The 16,078-nt window shown below is 43.4% G+C and overlaps 2 protein-coding genes across 3 annotated transcripts in view; both read right to left on the reverse strand.

Annotated features, from left to right (window-relative positions):
* The window catches only part of TBC1D8B (TBC1 domain family member 8B), a 55,729-nt gene extending 49,537 nt beyond the window's left edge, over positions 1–6,192 (reverse strand). Inside the window, exon 1 of one of the 2 annotated variants that reach the window (XM_067548137.1) lies at positions 6,019–6,192. In XM_067548137.1, coding sequence (XP_067404238.1) covers positions 6,019–6,145 — 127 coding nt within the window. In that variant the 5' untranslated portion in view covers positions 6,146–6,192. Of the gene's footprint in view, positions 1–2,188; positions 2,282–6,018 lie in introns of those variants that run through there. The other variant, XM_067548138.1, reaches the window with a different exon arrangement.
* A 6,852-nt stretch (positions 6,193–13,044) lies between these two features.
* RNF128 (ring finger protein 128) overlaps positions 13,045–16,078 on the reverse strand; it is a 47,745-nt gene continuing 44,711 nt past the window's right edge. The window contains exon 7 of the mRNA XM_067548142.1: positions 13,045–14,551. Within this exon, the coding sequence (XP_067404243.1) occupies positions 14,433–14,551 (119 nt within the window). The 3' untranslated portion in view covers positions 13,045–14,432. The remainder of the gene's footprint in view (positions 14,552–16,078) is intronic.

Consider the following 16,078-nt stretch of genomic DNA (forward strand, 5'->3'; position numbering starts at 1 on the left):
CCCTTCCAGTTTACGTACTCTGTGGCAAGGTGGTCAGGTGCTAGGATAGGGATGTATGCCCTCTATTGCCCCCCCACAGTTTGGGAACCCCACTGCATCAAACCTGTCCACTATGTCCTGCGCGTTTCCCAAAGTCACTACTCTTCTTAGCAGCAGCCTATTGATGGCCCTGCACACTTGCATCACAGCAGCTCCAACGGTGGATTTACCGACTGTGAATTGATTCCCAATTGACTGGTAGCAATCTGGGGTTGCCAGCTTCCACAGAGCAATGGCCACTCGCTTCTGCACTGTCAGAGTTGCTCTCAAGCGAGTATTCATGCACTTCAAGGCTGGGGACAGCTTCGTGCAAAGTTCAAAGAAAGTGGTCTTTCGCATATGAAAGTTCTGCAGCCACTGCTCGTCATCTCACACCTTCATAACAATGTGATCCCACCAATCTGTGCTTGTTTCCTGGGACCTGAACCAGCGCTCCACGGACTAATGATGATGTGCGACAGCCTGCAGCAAATGGGAATTATTCCGCTCTATGGCTTGTAGCAGGGCAGCCTCAGTAACATCGATATTTTCCATGCTGCAGTTCCTCTCTCACCTTTGAAAATACTGCAGGATAAGCCATGAAGTATTTGTGGTGCTCACAATGATAGAGCAGAGCTGAGCAGGCTCCATGTCTCGCCGGCAAGAGCATGCACGCGGCAAAAAAAAAGACACAATAAAGCGTTTGCGGTTTATTTGGGACAAGAAGGGACAGGGAGGGAGCACGTTGCATCATAGGATGACGACAAGCTTCCCAAAAGCCTCTGTGGCTAGTTGCACTGTGGGATAGCTACCCACAGTGCACTGCTTTGAATGTTAACCCAAGTGTGGCCAGTGGGGACACAAGAGCCCGGCACAAGGAGCATGGTGTGATCACGCTCCTGCGACTTCTAAAATTCGGAGGGGGAAGTTGATTTAAAGTAAATCGACTTCAGTCTGCAGTGTAGACATACCCTTCAAGTATCAGTTAAATGATTTGTATAAAGGCAATATAAAGTTGACTCCATATAGGCTGTCACTTCTAAACAATCAATTAGGAGCCCTCAGTATTGGGAAGAGCATTCAGCCTAGTCAGCAAGAAGCTGTGCTACCACAATATAAAGAACCACCAAGCAGCCAAGACCAGAGAGACAGGGAAATAAATCTCATTTGTTAAACATGCTTCAATATCCAGTTTCTTCAGATAAATTCTTAACTTAATGGAACTTGATTAGCTAAGTCCAGAAAGCATATAATAAAAACAGATTCCAAACAGGATACTAGTTTCAGGAGGTGCTCTGTTTAGTGAATAAAAACAGGTCTAGGGGTCAGGATTTCCGGCTCCAAGACCTTCTTGCTGGCACCCCTGGTTAAGTCACTTAACTTCACTGTTCAGCTCACTTGTGTATAAAATGGGTATAATATCAACCATCTAAATGGGAGCTGAAAAACGTTTTTGTATTGCACTTTGAGATCTTTTAGTAAGAGGGGCAAAGTACTACTTTATTATACACTTCATCCTCCCTTTACCAAGATCAGCACAACCTCCCAGTCATACAGTCAAGCACAGGATGGAGTGTGAACATCACCCTTCCATGAATAAAATGAGGAGTTTCTAAGAAGCAGTAAGACTGGAGAATTCACTCACAGGATTACAACACAGCCAGGGCCTACTGGCTCTACTGAAGTCAAGTCACATGGCAGAGAGAGCTCTCCCATTGGCCTAAAAAATAATATCCCCAGGAGCGGCATAAACTATGTCAGTGGGAGAAGTTCTCCCGCCAGCATGGGGCCATGCACATTAGTGCTATGTCGGTGTAACATGTCATTCAGTGGGTGGAATATTCACACCCTTAAGTGACAAATTTTGCTGACATAGTCAGTAGGGTAGACATAGCCATAAACTGTGAATTTAAAGAAAAATACAACATATTCTGAGATAATTTAATCCCTAGATACAACTGAAGAAAATAAATAAACAGAAAATATTTTAAGTGTCTGAAATAACAATTTATTATCAAACAGGAAACCACCTAAAAATATTAAAATGTGGAGTAGGTCTCAAGAACTCCAGCTGCCATGTGAGTGCATGAAAAACCAGGGGACTTTTAAAGCTGATGTGAAGTCAGAGATAGAGATTAATTCTGATTAATTTAGAAATGGTTTTAAATACCTCAGTTAAAAATAGCACTTTACAACAACTTTGTAAGATCCTGTTTTCTCCAACTTTCAAACAGCAATTGAATTTACTGAGTCCTGCTTTATGTCAGACTGCTTTAGTGCTCTTTATAGAAGTATTGGTATCATGACAGCTTCTGTTGAAACAGGTAATGAAACAGTGAGAAGTATTTCTAAAAACTGGTTAGAAAATGTCTCATAACCTATTTTGTATAATATTACTATATACCACAGTGCCCAATAGTTAAAGTTACATCATGACTTTTTAACAACATTAAGCAGCTCAATTATATACTCGGGACTTAGGTTATAACCTATTATCTTCACATTTATAACTTCTGCAAAAAAATGTATTGCCACTGAAATTTTCCATACTTCATCTCAGCTCAGAGGTGATTTTAAGCGGGAAGCTTGAGCAAATCCTTTCAGCTCCTTTGATTAGTGTACACCTCATGCAACAGTGGTGCTGCCAGTCATACAAATATTTGCATTGCAAAACAAACTTATAGCTCCCAAAACTAAGTGCTGCATAGATCACACAAGACCATTATTAACATAGTAAGTTTTCATCCCATTTTCTACCACAGTTGTAAACCTGCTGCAAGCCAGCCATTTGAAAGGTTTAGTCTAGTAAAACAGCAGCAGGTATGAATCCTTTCTACCTTATATCCTATACCTATATATTTAATACTGCAGCAGTATCCATCCATCAAGTGTTGAAAGGCAGCCATCCCATTATAACATATCAAATCTCTCATCTCCTGTGTCCTGCTGTTCATGTAAAAAAATCTCCCTGAAAGATTAAGCAGTGATATCCAAATACTTTCAAATAAGTCTAAGAAGAAATTCTATCAACGACATGCGCATTGTCACTGAAAAAATGTTGCCTTTCATTTCCACTAAACTCAATTCTCTTTTGGTGGATATCATTACGAGTAAAATCCATGTTCACAGAGGGACAAGACTTCTCCAGCTCGTGCAAGGAAGTCCAGTTGTGCAGCTGCTCCTTCCATATTTCTGGGGTCATGGACTGTCCAGGAAAAAGAGACAGCAGGGTCACGACATGGATCAGCAAGCCATGGCCCCTACAGAACAGGACACAGCAGTAAAGGCTACTGCAGATTCAAGACTGCAGTAATGGCCATTAAGCAGTTCAACCCTGAACTACACCAAACCTCCAAGGAACCCCCTTTCTTCAAGCCAGGATACTCAGGATGATAGACTTATATGATACTCATGACTTAGTGTAGGGAGCAGAGAGGATTTGGTTCCAGCAATGTATATTATCCACAAAATCTTTTCTTCTAACTATTCCAATTTATCTAAGTACCTCAAGCTGAAAAGAAAGCAGCATCCTCTTGAGACAGCCAAAAAAAAATGATATCGGCAAAAAATAATTTAGTTTCTATCTCTTCATTGGAAAGCTTGTATGTTGTTACAGTGAGTTCTCTCATGCAACTACTGCAGGGATACTAATCTGCTAATTAAGGTCCTGCCTATATTACAAGTACAGCCATGTCTTTGTAAACAGCTCAGGACACTCTCATCTGACCCTAGTTACAACAAACACTGCTGTATATACCTTGCAGCTTTGCATTCACAGTTGCCATTCACATCTGCCACTTTTGCCTAAAATCTGTAATAGTAAGTTCTGGAAAAATCTGAGCTGTGATCCCATAATGCCTCTGCAGGGGACAAAACAGCCAGAAGACGTGGACACAGAGTGGCACCTGCAGCACATAAAGCAATGCATGTTGGACCGTGCATGGAACTATGAGAAAGAGAACCAGCCTAACAAATTCCAAAACATGCTGCATGATTACGGGGAGGAAGCGGTCTCATCTAAAAAAGGAAAGGGGGAAAAGACAAGGAAAAGAAAAAACTGTGCAGCAGACTGATTACAGAAAGACAATCACTTTCCAGCACAAGCCTCTGGCAACTGCAAGATACTGTTACCTATCACAGTTACCAAGCAAGTACTAACTATGCTGTGTGTAGACACAAACCACAATTTATAGCCAACAATGTCAACTAGTTGCAAACTTGCACCCTAATCCCATAATCAAACCCACAAGCGTCACATACACACGTCTGATTGTAGGACTGGGGTCCTGCTTAAAAGGTGTACTATAGAGAAGGCCAATAAGGGAAGAAAGACTGTAGTCAGTAAATTTAGGCTGGTCTCCTACCCAAGGAGATGTTCACTGTATTTGATAAAGTATAGCCTTTTTATAAGTGTATGGCACCCAGCAATATAAAGATCTAAAAACTGGACAAACATAGCCAATTATGTTAATTAACACCTTGAGTTTATATTTTATAGGTATAAAAGCATATCTAACTGCAAACATATATTTCATAGACCATCTCTTTCTAACCCTCATTATATAAAATTTTATTTCAAGAATATTCTGCAATTTCATTCTTTGACAGTCAACAATAACATTTTTCTAGACAAGAGTTGCCATGATATAATGATGAAAGAAATAGACAGCAACTGTGTAATTGCCACAAGGATTAGGGGGAGGACAGTAGGAATATATTTGTAAACGTGTCCTTGCATACTGATGAATACAATCAAGGACAGGGAACTAGTCACAGAGGTGTCACCTTCAGAAGAGACAAGGGCTCAGAACAGACACTTGGACAGCTATAAATAAATACACATGATTTTGTGGAGAAAATTCATCTTTAAAAGAGTGAACTTTTAATTCTGGAGTCAGCTCTCCATTTTGTTGTAATCACAATTTTTAAGCAAATAGCAACAGACAGAAAGATAAACTTCAGGCCAAGTGAGTGACGATGGGCCAGCCCTACCCAAGTCTACAACGCAAGGATGGCATATCCAGAGCCACCAAGGTTCATTCTGGAGTCAGGACAACATCTTGCAGACCGGATAGTGCATCTTTCCGCACCAGGACGAAGGAGCCTGCACTGGATTTCAGTGAGATGATAAAACCCTCACCTGCACACTTTTAAAAATCTCTCGGTCATTCACAATGTCACAACTGAAGACTGCCTTGGACAACCCAGAAATGAGTGACTCGTCCAGAACATCCAAGAACTAACCTCTCCTCCCACCCCCAAATATACAAGGGATTTCTCCTGGGAAGGGCAAGCAGAGAGGAGCCACTATTTTGTATGGAAGGAGTTCTGTGTTTGTACAGCACCTAGCACAAGGGGGCCCTGCTCCACGACTGGGGCTCCGGGATGCTACAGCAGTACAAACAGATGATGACGAGCAAAGATCAGATTTTGCAGCCTGCAATTGTTATAAAACGAAGCTTGTGACGTTGACGACAAAGACCTGTCATCCCCCACTGCCAGTCCCCAGAAGTCAGGTGCCCTCCTCCCCTGGTTTCTGACAGGTTTATGTGCCCTGTCCTGAGCCCCCCGGCCCCTGCACCTTTACCTCAGAGGGTTTCAGACTGTGGGGCAGACCCCCCTAGGGGGCATGGAGGAACACTGGAGAGGGGGGGCCCGCCACCTCCATTCCCTCACCCACGTCTTTTCGGCTGGCTGCGGCCCCCCGTCCCAGCCCCTCTGCACTACCAGCCCCCCCGTCTGCAGCCCCTCCTGGGGCGGGAAAGGAGCAGCCCAGCAACACCCCAAGAGAAGGGGCCCAGACCCCCCCCCAACCCGCCCGAGAGCGATCCCGAGGGCAGGCTGGTCCCCCCGGCCGGGAGCGCGTGACCCCGGGACCAGGGCTCCCAGCACCCACGGACCCCCCGAAACCCCGGCGGCGGGGCCCGACCGGCAGAGGGCCCGGCACTGCGCCCCCACCCCCACCCCCGGGAGCGGGGGAGGGGCCGCTCGCTCACTCACCCGCCCGCCCCCCGCCGTCCTCCCCGTAGCCTCGCCGCCTCTGCAGCACGAAGTAGCGGTTGGAGCGCTCCGCCACCCACAGCTTGAGGGCGCTCTTCAGCAGCACCTCCTCGGGCTTCAGCCACATCTCGCCTCCCGCCCGCCCGCCTCACAAGCCGCTCGGCTCCCACGTCCGCGGCCGGCCGGCCAAGCTCCGCCGAGCCCCCGCCAGGCCCGCCGGGAGATGTAGTCCGGGCTCCGCCCGGCACTACCCGCCCCAGCGGCCGCCGGCGCCGTGAGCGGCGGAGCCCCACATTCGGGGGCGGGGCCGGCCGGGCCTGGGCCGTCACTGCCCCGCCTTTGGCTCCCTGCAGGGCGGTGCGGGCCCCGTGACACAGCGGCCGCTGCCCGCGCGCTCCCCGCCCCGCGCTGGCGGGGTTAGCGTGGTGAGGGGCTCGCCACCCCCCCGCCGTCCGCAAACGGGCCGGCACCGACCTCGGCCCTTTGGTGTCCGGGGCTGGCAGAGGTGTCTGCTCAGGGACAACACACACACACACACACACACAGAGCCTAGCCCTACAGTCCCACAGCACACACACAGCCCGGCCCTACAGTCTCACAACACACACGCACAGCCTGTCCTGTCAATCCTGCAACACACATACACAGGCTGCCCTACCAAACCCCCAAACACACACACCCGTATCCCTGCAGTCCCCCAGCACACACACCCTGTCCTGCCAACCCCCTAACACACACACACAGCCTCTTGCCAACCACCCCCATACTCACAACCTGGCTCTACAGCCACCGAACACCCATACACCCTGGCTCTACAGCCCCCAACACACACAGCCTGTCCTGCCAATCCCCCAGCACAAACGCACATATACAGCCTAGCCCTACAGCCCCCACAACACACACACAGAACCTGTCCCTACAGCCCCCCAGATACACACACAGGCTGTTCCTACAGCTGACCACCACACACACAGACTGTCCTGCTAATTCCCCAACACACATACATGGGCTGTCCTACCAACTCCCCAACACACACACATGGCCTGGCCCTGCCAGCTCCTCCCACCACACACACTGCCTGACCTTTCCAGACACGCATACTACTTGCCCCTTACAGCTACAGTACAGGGATCATGCATGCAATCTGTGTCCTGGCATGAACCGTGTGTTCACTCCGCAACGTTATTGTTTATGGGACACAATGTGCCAGATGCTTTGCAGACACACAGGAGGAGACAGTTCATGTCCCTAAAGAACGGTGACAATCTATGTTAAAAGATTGCAAACGATAGAGATGACGGAAGGGCAGATGAGGGTTAACAATAATACCTAGCTCTTACATAGCATTTTTCATCCATAGATTTTATAGCAGCTTACAAAGGAGGTCAGTATCATTATCCCCATTGTACAGATGGGGAAACTGGGGCACAGAGAAGGGAAGTGAGTCACCTGTCTAGTAGCAGAACCTTTCCTAGAGTTACCTAGCAGGCTAGTAGCAGAACCACAAATAGAATCCAGGTCTCCTGAGTCCCAGTTCAGTGCTCTAGTGTGACACGCTGTACTCCATGTACACCCTTTTGGTGTGATTTGTGTATCATTCATGTTCACCCTTATAGTGTAACTGTGTATTGTTTAATGCAAAGTATGTCATCTAAGGTGTTTTTGGAATGCTCATGACATACTGAACATTATTGTGATGATAGTATGCTTCTTGCAACATCACATGTGTGGTTATGAAACTGCTATGTAATGTCCCCAAATGTTTTTCTCACATGGCTTGAATAGATCCAGGCAAACACAAAGCATAGTGAGAAGTCACACCTTGTTGAGGCATGCATACGGGAACAATGGACTAGCCTGAACATAAGGCGAGGCTCATTTGACTCAAGTGGAGGAAACCATGCCAGACATGACCTATCACCTGACCCCAGGAGGTGAGGAGGAAACATGTTAAAGGCAAAGGGGTTTTCGTCTCTGGAGTTCTCTCTTGCAATCCACCTACGAGACAGCAAACTGCCCACAGGGGGAAGCCTGGTTGCAGACCTACCAACCAGCCTGTGGTAAGTTTAACCATCAAAGATTGTAAGGCTACTGCGGTGTTAAATTTAGTTAAGAATGCAATTTGCTTTACTTTCTTCATGATCAAATCTGACTCATTATTCTGGTTTATAATGATTTAAACTCTTCCTGTACTTAATAAACTTATTTGTACGTTTTATCTAAAGCAGTGCATGTATAGAGACTTCTGAGTCTCTATTGAATGTGGGCCTGTCCTGACCTACTACCTGACCTCACATGAAGGCAACTCTAGGCATGAGGAACTGAAAAGCAGTCACCTGTCTGAAGAGTCTGATAGCTAATGGAGTATGATTAGGCCCTGAAGGACCTTATGGACCATTTCCTGGTATTGGCACAAGGTATGTTGAGTCAGGAGCTGACTTGGTGCACCCAGTATTTAAATCCCCAACAGTAGACATTAATTGGGACCTTATTGAATGACAGGCAGTTGGCAGAGGGTGTTAATTAACTGAATAGAGATATAACAGAGGGGCTAATTGGGTGAAAGTAACCCACCCATCCCCAGTAGCTGGAACTATATAAGCAAACAGTATATAGTAGAGTTGAAAGAAGGCAGGAAGGGCGTGGCATGAAAACATAAGCATACTGTATCCATCCCTAGACAGAAGTAGGGACGTTGGCTAGTGACAGTAACTAATATGTAAACAACTCAATGTGCTCCTCCCTTCACAGCACCCCACTCACAGGTGTTGTCCTTAGTCAGGGCAGACCCAGCGTCTAGAGGTACAGCTGCAGAGTTCACTTTCCACTCTGGCTGGGGAGAGGGGGAAGACAGCAGCTTGCTTGCTCGCTCTGCTGGCTGCTGCGCTTGTTGCTCTGCCAGTTGCCTGCCAGCTACCCACCACCAGCGGCTCTGCTGCACACCATCATCTGCTACCACCTGCTTTCCCACTATGACCTCTGGAAGTCAGTGGCTTGAGGTTCCATCCCGCTGTCCCTGATTTCAGCTCTTAGTGGGTGACCCTCAGTGCTGATGCTGGGCAGGAGCGCTGTCCCACTGTAGAGAACTTCAGCTCTAGCAAGCACTTAAAACAAAAGACTCCTAGGGGAAGCTTAGCTAGCTGTATCTTTGAACAGTAAAAAGGGAAGTTAAGAACCCTACTGGTGCCGGTGTAGTTTAGGCAGAGCCCACACTTGCAGGCAGGAATACTTGTCCCCCCCCCCCCATCAACTTTGACAGAGTGCTGACACCCAAGCCCCTTGCTTAGCCCATTCTGTTCAGATGATAGTGACTTCAGTCAGGACAGGCTAAGCACATTCTGCTGCCCTTTGCTCAGACAATAAGGGAAACAACATTTAATTAAAGTGATCTGTAACCCAACATCAGTCAAAGGGAGCATTTGGGCAAAACAGTCCCTTCATGCTGAGCACCTAAGCAGGGTGGGTGTGCTCTTGCAAATACAGTCTGGCCCTGACACCTGTTCCTCTCTCCTCCCATCAACTCAGGAGGACCTGCAGATCCTGTTTACACACACAATGCACATCAACCACCTATTTTTCCACATCATCCTGTCAAGCTGAAATCTTTCCTGGTCTCTTTCCAGCATGATTTCTTGCAAAGAACTCTCAAACTTGTCTGACTGAAGCTTCTTGAGCAGAATTTCTTCAGGGCGAAGAACCATAGGAGCATGAGTGGACCTTAAAGAAATCTGCTCTGGTTTCTCTCTTTGTGAGCAGAACAAAAATTGAGATACCCAGATTACCCAGTGGTAACCTCAATGATGTTACTGAAGTTTATCTATGCCATGAGCATTTGCAAGTATCACAGTATTCCCTGTACTCTGTATTTGCAAAGATTTTAATGGAGCATGTACCACACACAATAAAAAGAAACAAACTGCAAAATAAGACAAGCCAGCAGCTTTTTAAGATTATATGTCAGTTATTGTTCTCTGATGGCAGAGGACCAAGCCTCAGAGTCAAATTAAGATTTATTAATAAACAAAGGAGCAACGCTAGCCTCAGGCAAGTTCCCATTTCTGTCTTGCCTAGCGGGACACTATCACTGCTTGTAAGTTAAATATTCTGTGGCATTATAGAGGTAGGTATGTAAATGCAAAGTGGGCAGTTCAAAACCTATGATGTTGTGTAAATCATAGTTGCATAACTACATATCATCACAGGTAGGGTCAGTTAAGGACTAAAGAGAAAGGAAGTAAAAATGCAAACCCTTATTAATTCATGTCTCTGTATGTGATGGTGGTAATGTTAGAATCACAGAAATGGAGGGCTGGCAGGGCCCCCCGAAGAGGTCATCTAGTAGTCATCCCCCTGCACCGAGGAAGGACCAAACATACCTCGACCATCCCTGACAGATGTTTATCTAATCTGTTCGTAAAACCCTCCAATGATGGAAATTCCACTGCCTCCCCTGGAAGTCTAATTAAGCCCTGGAACAGTCTTATAGTTAGAAAGTTTGTTTAAATAGCTAACCTAAATTTCCCTTGCTACAGATTAATCCAATTATTTCTTGTACAACCTTTAGATGTGGAGACCACTTGATCACCATCCTCTTTATAACTGACCTTCACATATTTGATAGCCGTTATTGGTTCCCCCTTTCCCCTCAGGCTTCTTTCTCAAGACAAAACATGAAAGGTTTATTTAAAAAAACAAAAACAAAACAAAACAAAAAAACCTTCGCAGGTCAGGTTTTCTAAACCTTTTTTCATTTTGTTGCACTCCTCGGGACTCTCTCCAATTTGCCCATATCTTTTCTAAAATGTGGCACCCAGAACTGGACACAATACTCTAGCCGAGGCTTTATCAGTGCCAAGTAGAGAAGGGCACTAACCTCCTGTGTCTTACATCCGATATTGCTGTTAATACATCCCAGAATATCAGCCATTTTAGCAACTGCATCATATTTTGTGATCTACTTTAACCCCCAGATCCTTTTCAACAGTACTACCTCCTAGTCAGTTATTTGCCATTTTGTACTTGTGCATTTGATTTTTTCCTTCCTAAGTCAAGTATTTTGCACTTGTCTATATTGAATTTCATCTTGTTGATTTCAGACCAATCCTCCAATTTGTCAGTCATTTTGAATTCTAATGCACGCCTCCTCTCCATGCCAAGAACAGCAGGGGCCCAGACACGTGGTGAAGGGGGTTAGGGTAATGGACTGGGAAGCTAGAGGTTGCTGGGTTGAAGCCTGCCAGGGCCCACTGCTCCAGTCTTCCCAGAAGGCTCACCTCCTTCTCTCATGTGGATGTTGGCTCCTATCAAAACAACCTTGTCCTGCTGCCTTCAATAATCTTTCTACTGGTCCATTTCCTCCCCATCTCATGCCTCATGTATGCTAGACACTTTAGAACACCCCATCCCTACACCAGAGAGTTTCCAATCTCAGTGAAATCAATTCAACTACATTATTTTCAGCTACACTTTTGGAGCAACGGGGAGAGGCATAGCAGAACATTTGCCCCAGCTATGTGCCCCTATGGTCCAGAATGTGCCCTTTATAATACTAGCCAAAACGTTACATTTTTCTCTAACTATTGCACTTCAAAGAACTGCGGAAAGTTAAACAGGCTTTAGCACTTGAAACCCAGTTTCAAGGGACAGGAGCAGAAATGGGAATTGCAAAATACATTGCTATAAACTAGAGTTCCAGTAGTATGATTAGTCATTTTGGATCACAACTTGCTTCTGTTGAAGTCAGTGGAAGTTTAGCTACTGACATAATAGGGACTGAGCCCTTGGATAGCAGGATTGTCATTATCCTCTGCTGTATTTGTTTCAGCTTGCACAACTCCCTCTTGTGACCAATATCCACTTAATACGGATTCACTTAATTCTATATCTCCTCACACTCCAATCCTTCATTGCCAATGGAGACCTGCAGCTAGTGGAGACACACTGGATCAAACTACAGAATCTGATTCCATTCAACTTCATTCACAAATTGAACAGACAAGATGGCTAGTGCTTTCTAGAGCTTGCAGATTATCTAGCAATTCTTGGAAAATCAAGTTGGGTTAAACCTAAAATAGAGTCTATGGGACAGTATTTCTAGGGTGCGGGCCCAGGTTTTGATACTTACATTGTGTGTTTTTTATCTTAATACTTTGATTTAAAAAGCACAATAGTTCTTAAAAAAAACTAATGTTGATAACTCTGAACAAAACATGCTGGTTGTTCTTTCAAAAGTTTACAACTGAACATTGACTTTGAAACTTTACAATGCAGAAGAAAAATGCTGCTTTTATAGCCATCTTAATTTAAATGAAGCAAGCACAGAAACAGTTTCATTACCTTGTCAAATCTTCCAGCTTGTTCCATGCATCTGTTGTCGATTGTCTCAGACTGGAAACTGTTTGGGGCAGAGACTTTCATTTACTGTACTTGTAGAGTGGCTTATAATGGGTTTAGGTCTTCAGCACTACTTCAATACAAGCAATAATACATGTCAAAATAGCATTACCAATTATGTTATGCATGATACATAAGGCCCTACTTGAATCATGGGATGATTGTAAAATGATTGTGTCTGAGTTACAGACAAGACTCGGAAAACAGGAAAAGCAATAATGGACCTTCATTAATTGTGCTAATTTGGAAAAGGTGGCTGTCCCAGGGCTGACAGCGGGAGCCCGTCACCTCAGGCTGACAGTTAAAATATAACTACATCCACCTGAATTCAGCATCAAAATTGCAGTGGAAGCCTAATATTGCAGGATCCGCAATATCGCAAATTAAGTAGGGACTTCGTGATACATAAAAGGTGACAGATAGTATGCATTACTATCTAACTGAGAAATAGTAAATATGTTTTTGAAACACCATTCTTCTCAGATATGGGCATGAGGGGGGAAAAATCCAAGCAGTTTTGGAATTGTGGATGGAAAAAGGAACGAAGCATTGAAATAGCTAGCTAAGTTTCCATTTAGAAAAGGCGTTTGTACACAACCACTTTTATTACTAAACATTAAAAAGTATCAGAGATGCCATTAGAATATAGTTTTATTTACATTTTCATATTCAAAGAACTTCAGTACAAATCATGAAATATTTACATTTTTAATCATACTACACAGAAGAAAATGCATTTTCTTTTCCCAAGAGATTCAAACAGTAGTACATTATTGCTGTTCTTTAGACTAAATTCTGTTAACAATAGTATTAGAAACAAAACAGAATAAAGAATAAAGACACAAAATAAAAATAAAGTGCATTTATAGATGTACTTAGTTAACTTTGGTGGATGAGGCTCTAGAGACTGTACTAAGGCACCCATGTGTTCCACCCCCCCAAATATTAGAAAACTATCAGCAATAATTTATAGCTACATTTACAGGACATCAGTTGAGTCATTGCAATTTTATTCAGTTTGCTAGACTATGCGCCCCCCAATACACAACAGCACTATTCACAAGTTGCATTCTTTTTCACCTGTTGCCTTACCATGTTCTATTCGGTATTTGTAGACTTTCATCATTTCAGAATCCCATAAAAGTTGGGACGAGTAAACGTTGCTGGTGTTGCAGCTATTTAGACAACCCCTGAGCCATATGATAGCCTTCAGACTTCATTTAAAACTCCATTAATTCACAAGTTAAAAAACCTTCACTTTCTCATGCTTCTTCTAAATACAGCACTTCTGGAATTGTTCCCTTTACAGTATTGTGCAAGTCAGACTTGACCTGTTATTTAAAACCCTTCAGAATATGTTTAGGAATATATGTTGCATTATATGACGGATTAGAACCATTACCTCATCTGAAATAGGTTTACTATTCCCCAAAAATATTTGGGGAATTGGGGGGGTGAGGTTGACAGGCATTTAGTTTGTATTCGGTCCTACTAATTTGGTGCAGTGACAGTTAACATGGACACAACTTTAAATGAAACAATTAAGTATCTATAAATCCAGATCAAAATTGATTTGGTTGTAATAGAAATATTAAAATCTATAAGATCCAAATCAACAGAGACAGCTACTACAGGAGCTTCTTAGTACAATATTTAAAAGCAACGTATGTTTTTATAGGATGAATGGAAATTTTGCTGCACAAGACTGTGGCTGTGTTAGGAAGGTTTGGATCAATGATAAAATCAGATGGCTTTCTTCATACGTTCCTTTGAGACAATTTTATCTGAAGAGTACTTAAATTAAATTCCATATGGAAGATAAAAAGGTTTAAATTAGCAGAAGGTTAAGTTTTCAAACCAGGTAATAGTGATCTATTTTAAAAAAATCTCATTTTATCCCAATATTTCCAATGCAACATTGCTGCTACAGTAGTTCCATTTGTTATACTGTTTGATGTACATATGACCACAACTGGCAGTTTGTTACAAAGGGTTCACAGTCCGCATTGCTTGGCAGATTTTTAGGACTTGATTTCTCGAGCGCATGTTTCATCTGCTTCAAAGCTTGGGTTGTCAAGATGAGGAAAGACTTCCACTGCTGGAGACTGGGACTCACTGTTTACGAGATGCAGATCATCATCTTTTAGAAAGGAACAAAAGAAAAAAAATTAAGAAAAATCCTTTGGGTCACTTAATTATCCTAAAGTGTATACACATCATCACTTTTCCTCTCCCAATCTGAGTTATCTACACAAACAGACCTATTTGTCATGGCTTTAGACCAACATATTGCAACTTGCAATATTGCATATTGAAATGTTGCTCTGCACCTCTACATGCATTCCAGACCCCTCTGGGCTGCAGTGTTTTGCCCTCTCCCCACTACCTCATCAGTGGCATTGCCCTTTATTTCCAAGGGGCCAACTGGACTTTTGTGTTAGCATCTCATCGAGATTCCCCAATACGGGGTAGAGTACCAGATTATAGTTGTGTGGTAGATCATCCTGGATAAGATAGTGAAGAAACACTGGCAAAGACAGAAAGAAGCTTACTAAAAGGTAGCAAGTAACTAGCATGAGGCTACAATACACTAAAACGTAAAGCAAAAGAAAGGGAACAAACACTTACAAGAGCTGGAGGGAAATGCAAATAAAGATTAAGTGGCAAGAACAGAATAAGGGTTAAAAGCCATTTAAATCAGTTATGTAAATACACTGACATGGCATATGTTTGGCTTTGGGGGATGTAAAAATGTAGGGTTCAAGAATTTTGAATAAATGAAAAGATCTACTTATCCAGTTTGAATAAAGAGTGTACTAAACCTTATATGAACAATTCTACCTGCATTTTCCAGAGCAAGACGCCCAACAGGTGGCAGCAAATACCATGCTTTCCTGTTTCAGTTTCTAATTATTCATTTGAGCCATTTCCTATTATACCCATAAAAAAGCTCTCTGCTTGTTCCCTTTTCCAACATCGTTCTGGAGTCCATTGAGAAAAAGTTTAGTTTTTCAGTGGGAAGAACCCAGATAAAGCAACGTCAAAAATACTGAGAAGGTGAATTTAATAGCAAGACTAAACTTACAAAACACAAAGGACACAAATGCAAAGCAATTGGCTACATTTTCTGTGTGTGTTCTAATTTAAAGACAAGAGATCAATAACAATTTATTTCTAGAAGGAGAAGACTTGTAGAAGAGACGATAAATAGCCTTTGAAAGATTTACATAGTCATGTTTTTTATTTTCTATTAAAGTTTGGGAAATCTGAAATTCAGTATGATACTTAACATTTCCATTCATCATATTGCACTGCATCATCTGGAATATTACACTAACTCTTCATAAGTCTTCCATAACCAGTGCAAAATTTCGAGCATGTAAATATATCCAGTGGTACTGCAGAAATTATACAGTTGACATGGAGTGTTACAAGGGCAGTGAAACATGGGCCAATCTAAGAAATTCCTTTGGATCTTTGGAATCCATAGTTTACTAGTTAAACTTACATTCTCTCTCTCTTTTTTTTTAAACCTTGTTTCTCATTAGGATCAGGAAAGACTAGTTTCTCCTAGCTCTCTCAATGCAGCACAAAGTGTTAGAAAACAGGAAACCTTATTGACATCAATAGAAAATTAAGATTTTCTTCTTCATTAAAGAACGGTAGG

Source organism: Emydura macquarii, unplaced genomic scaffold (genome assembly GCF_026122565.2).
Source record: "Emydura macquarii macquarii isolate MOO-44397 ecotype Brisbane River unplaced genomic scaffold, CSIRO-AGI_Emac_v2 contig_1253, whole genome shotgun sequence".
NCBI classification, from domain to species: domain Eukaryota; kingdom Metazoa; phylum Chordata; order Testudines; family Chelidae; genus Emydura; species Emydura macquarii.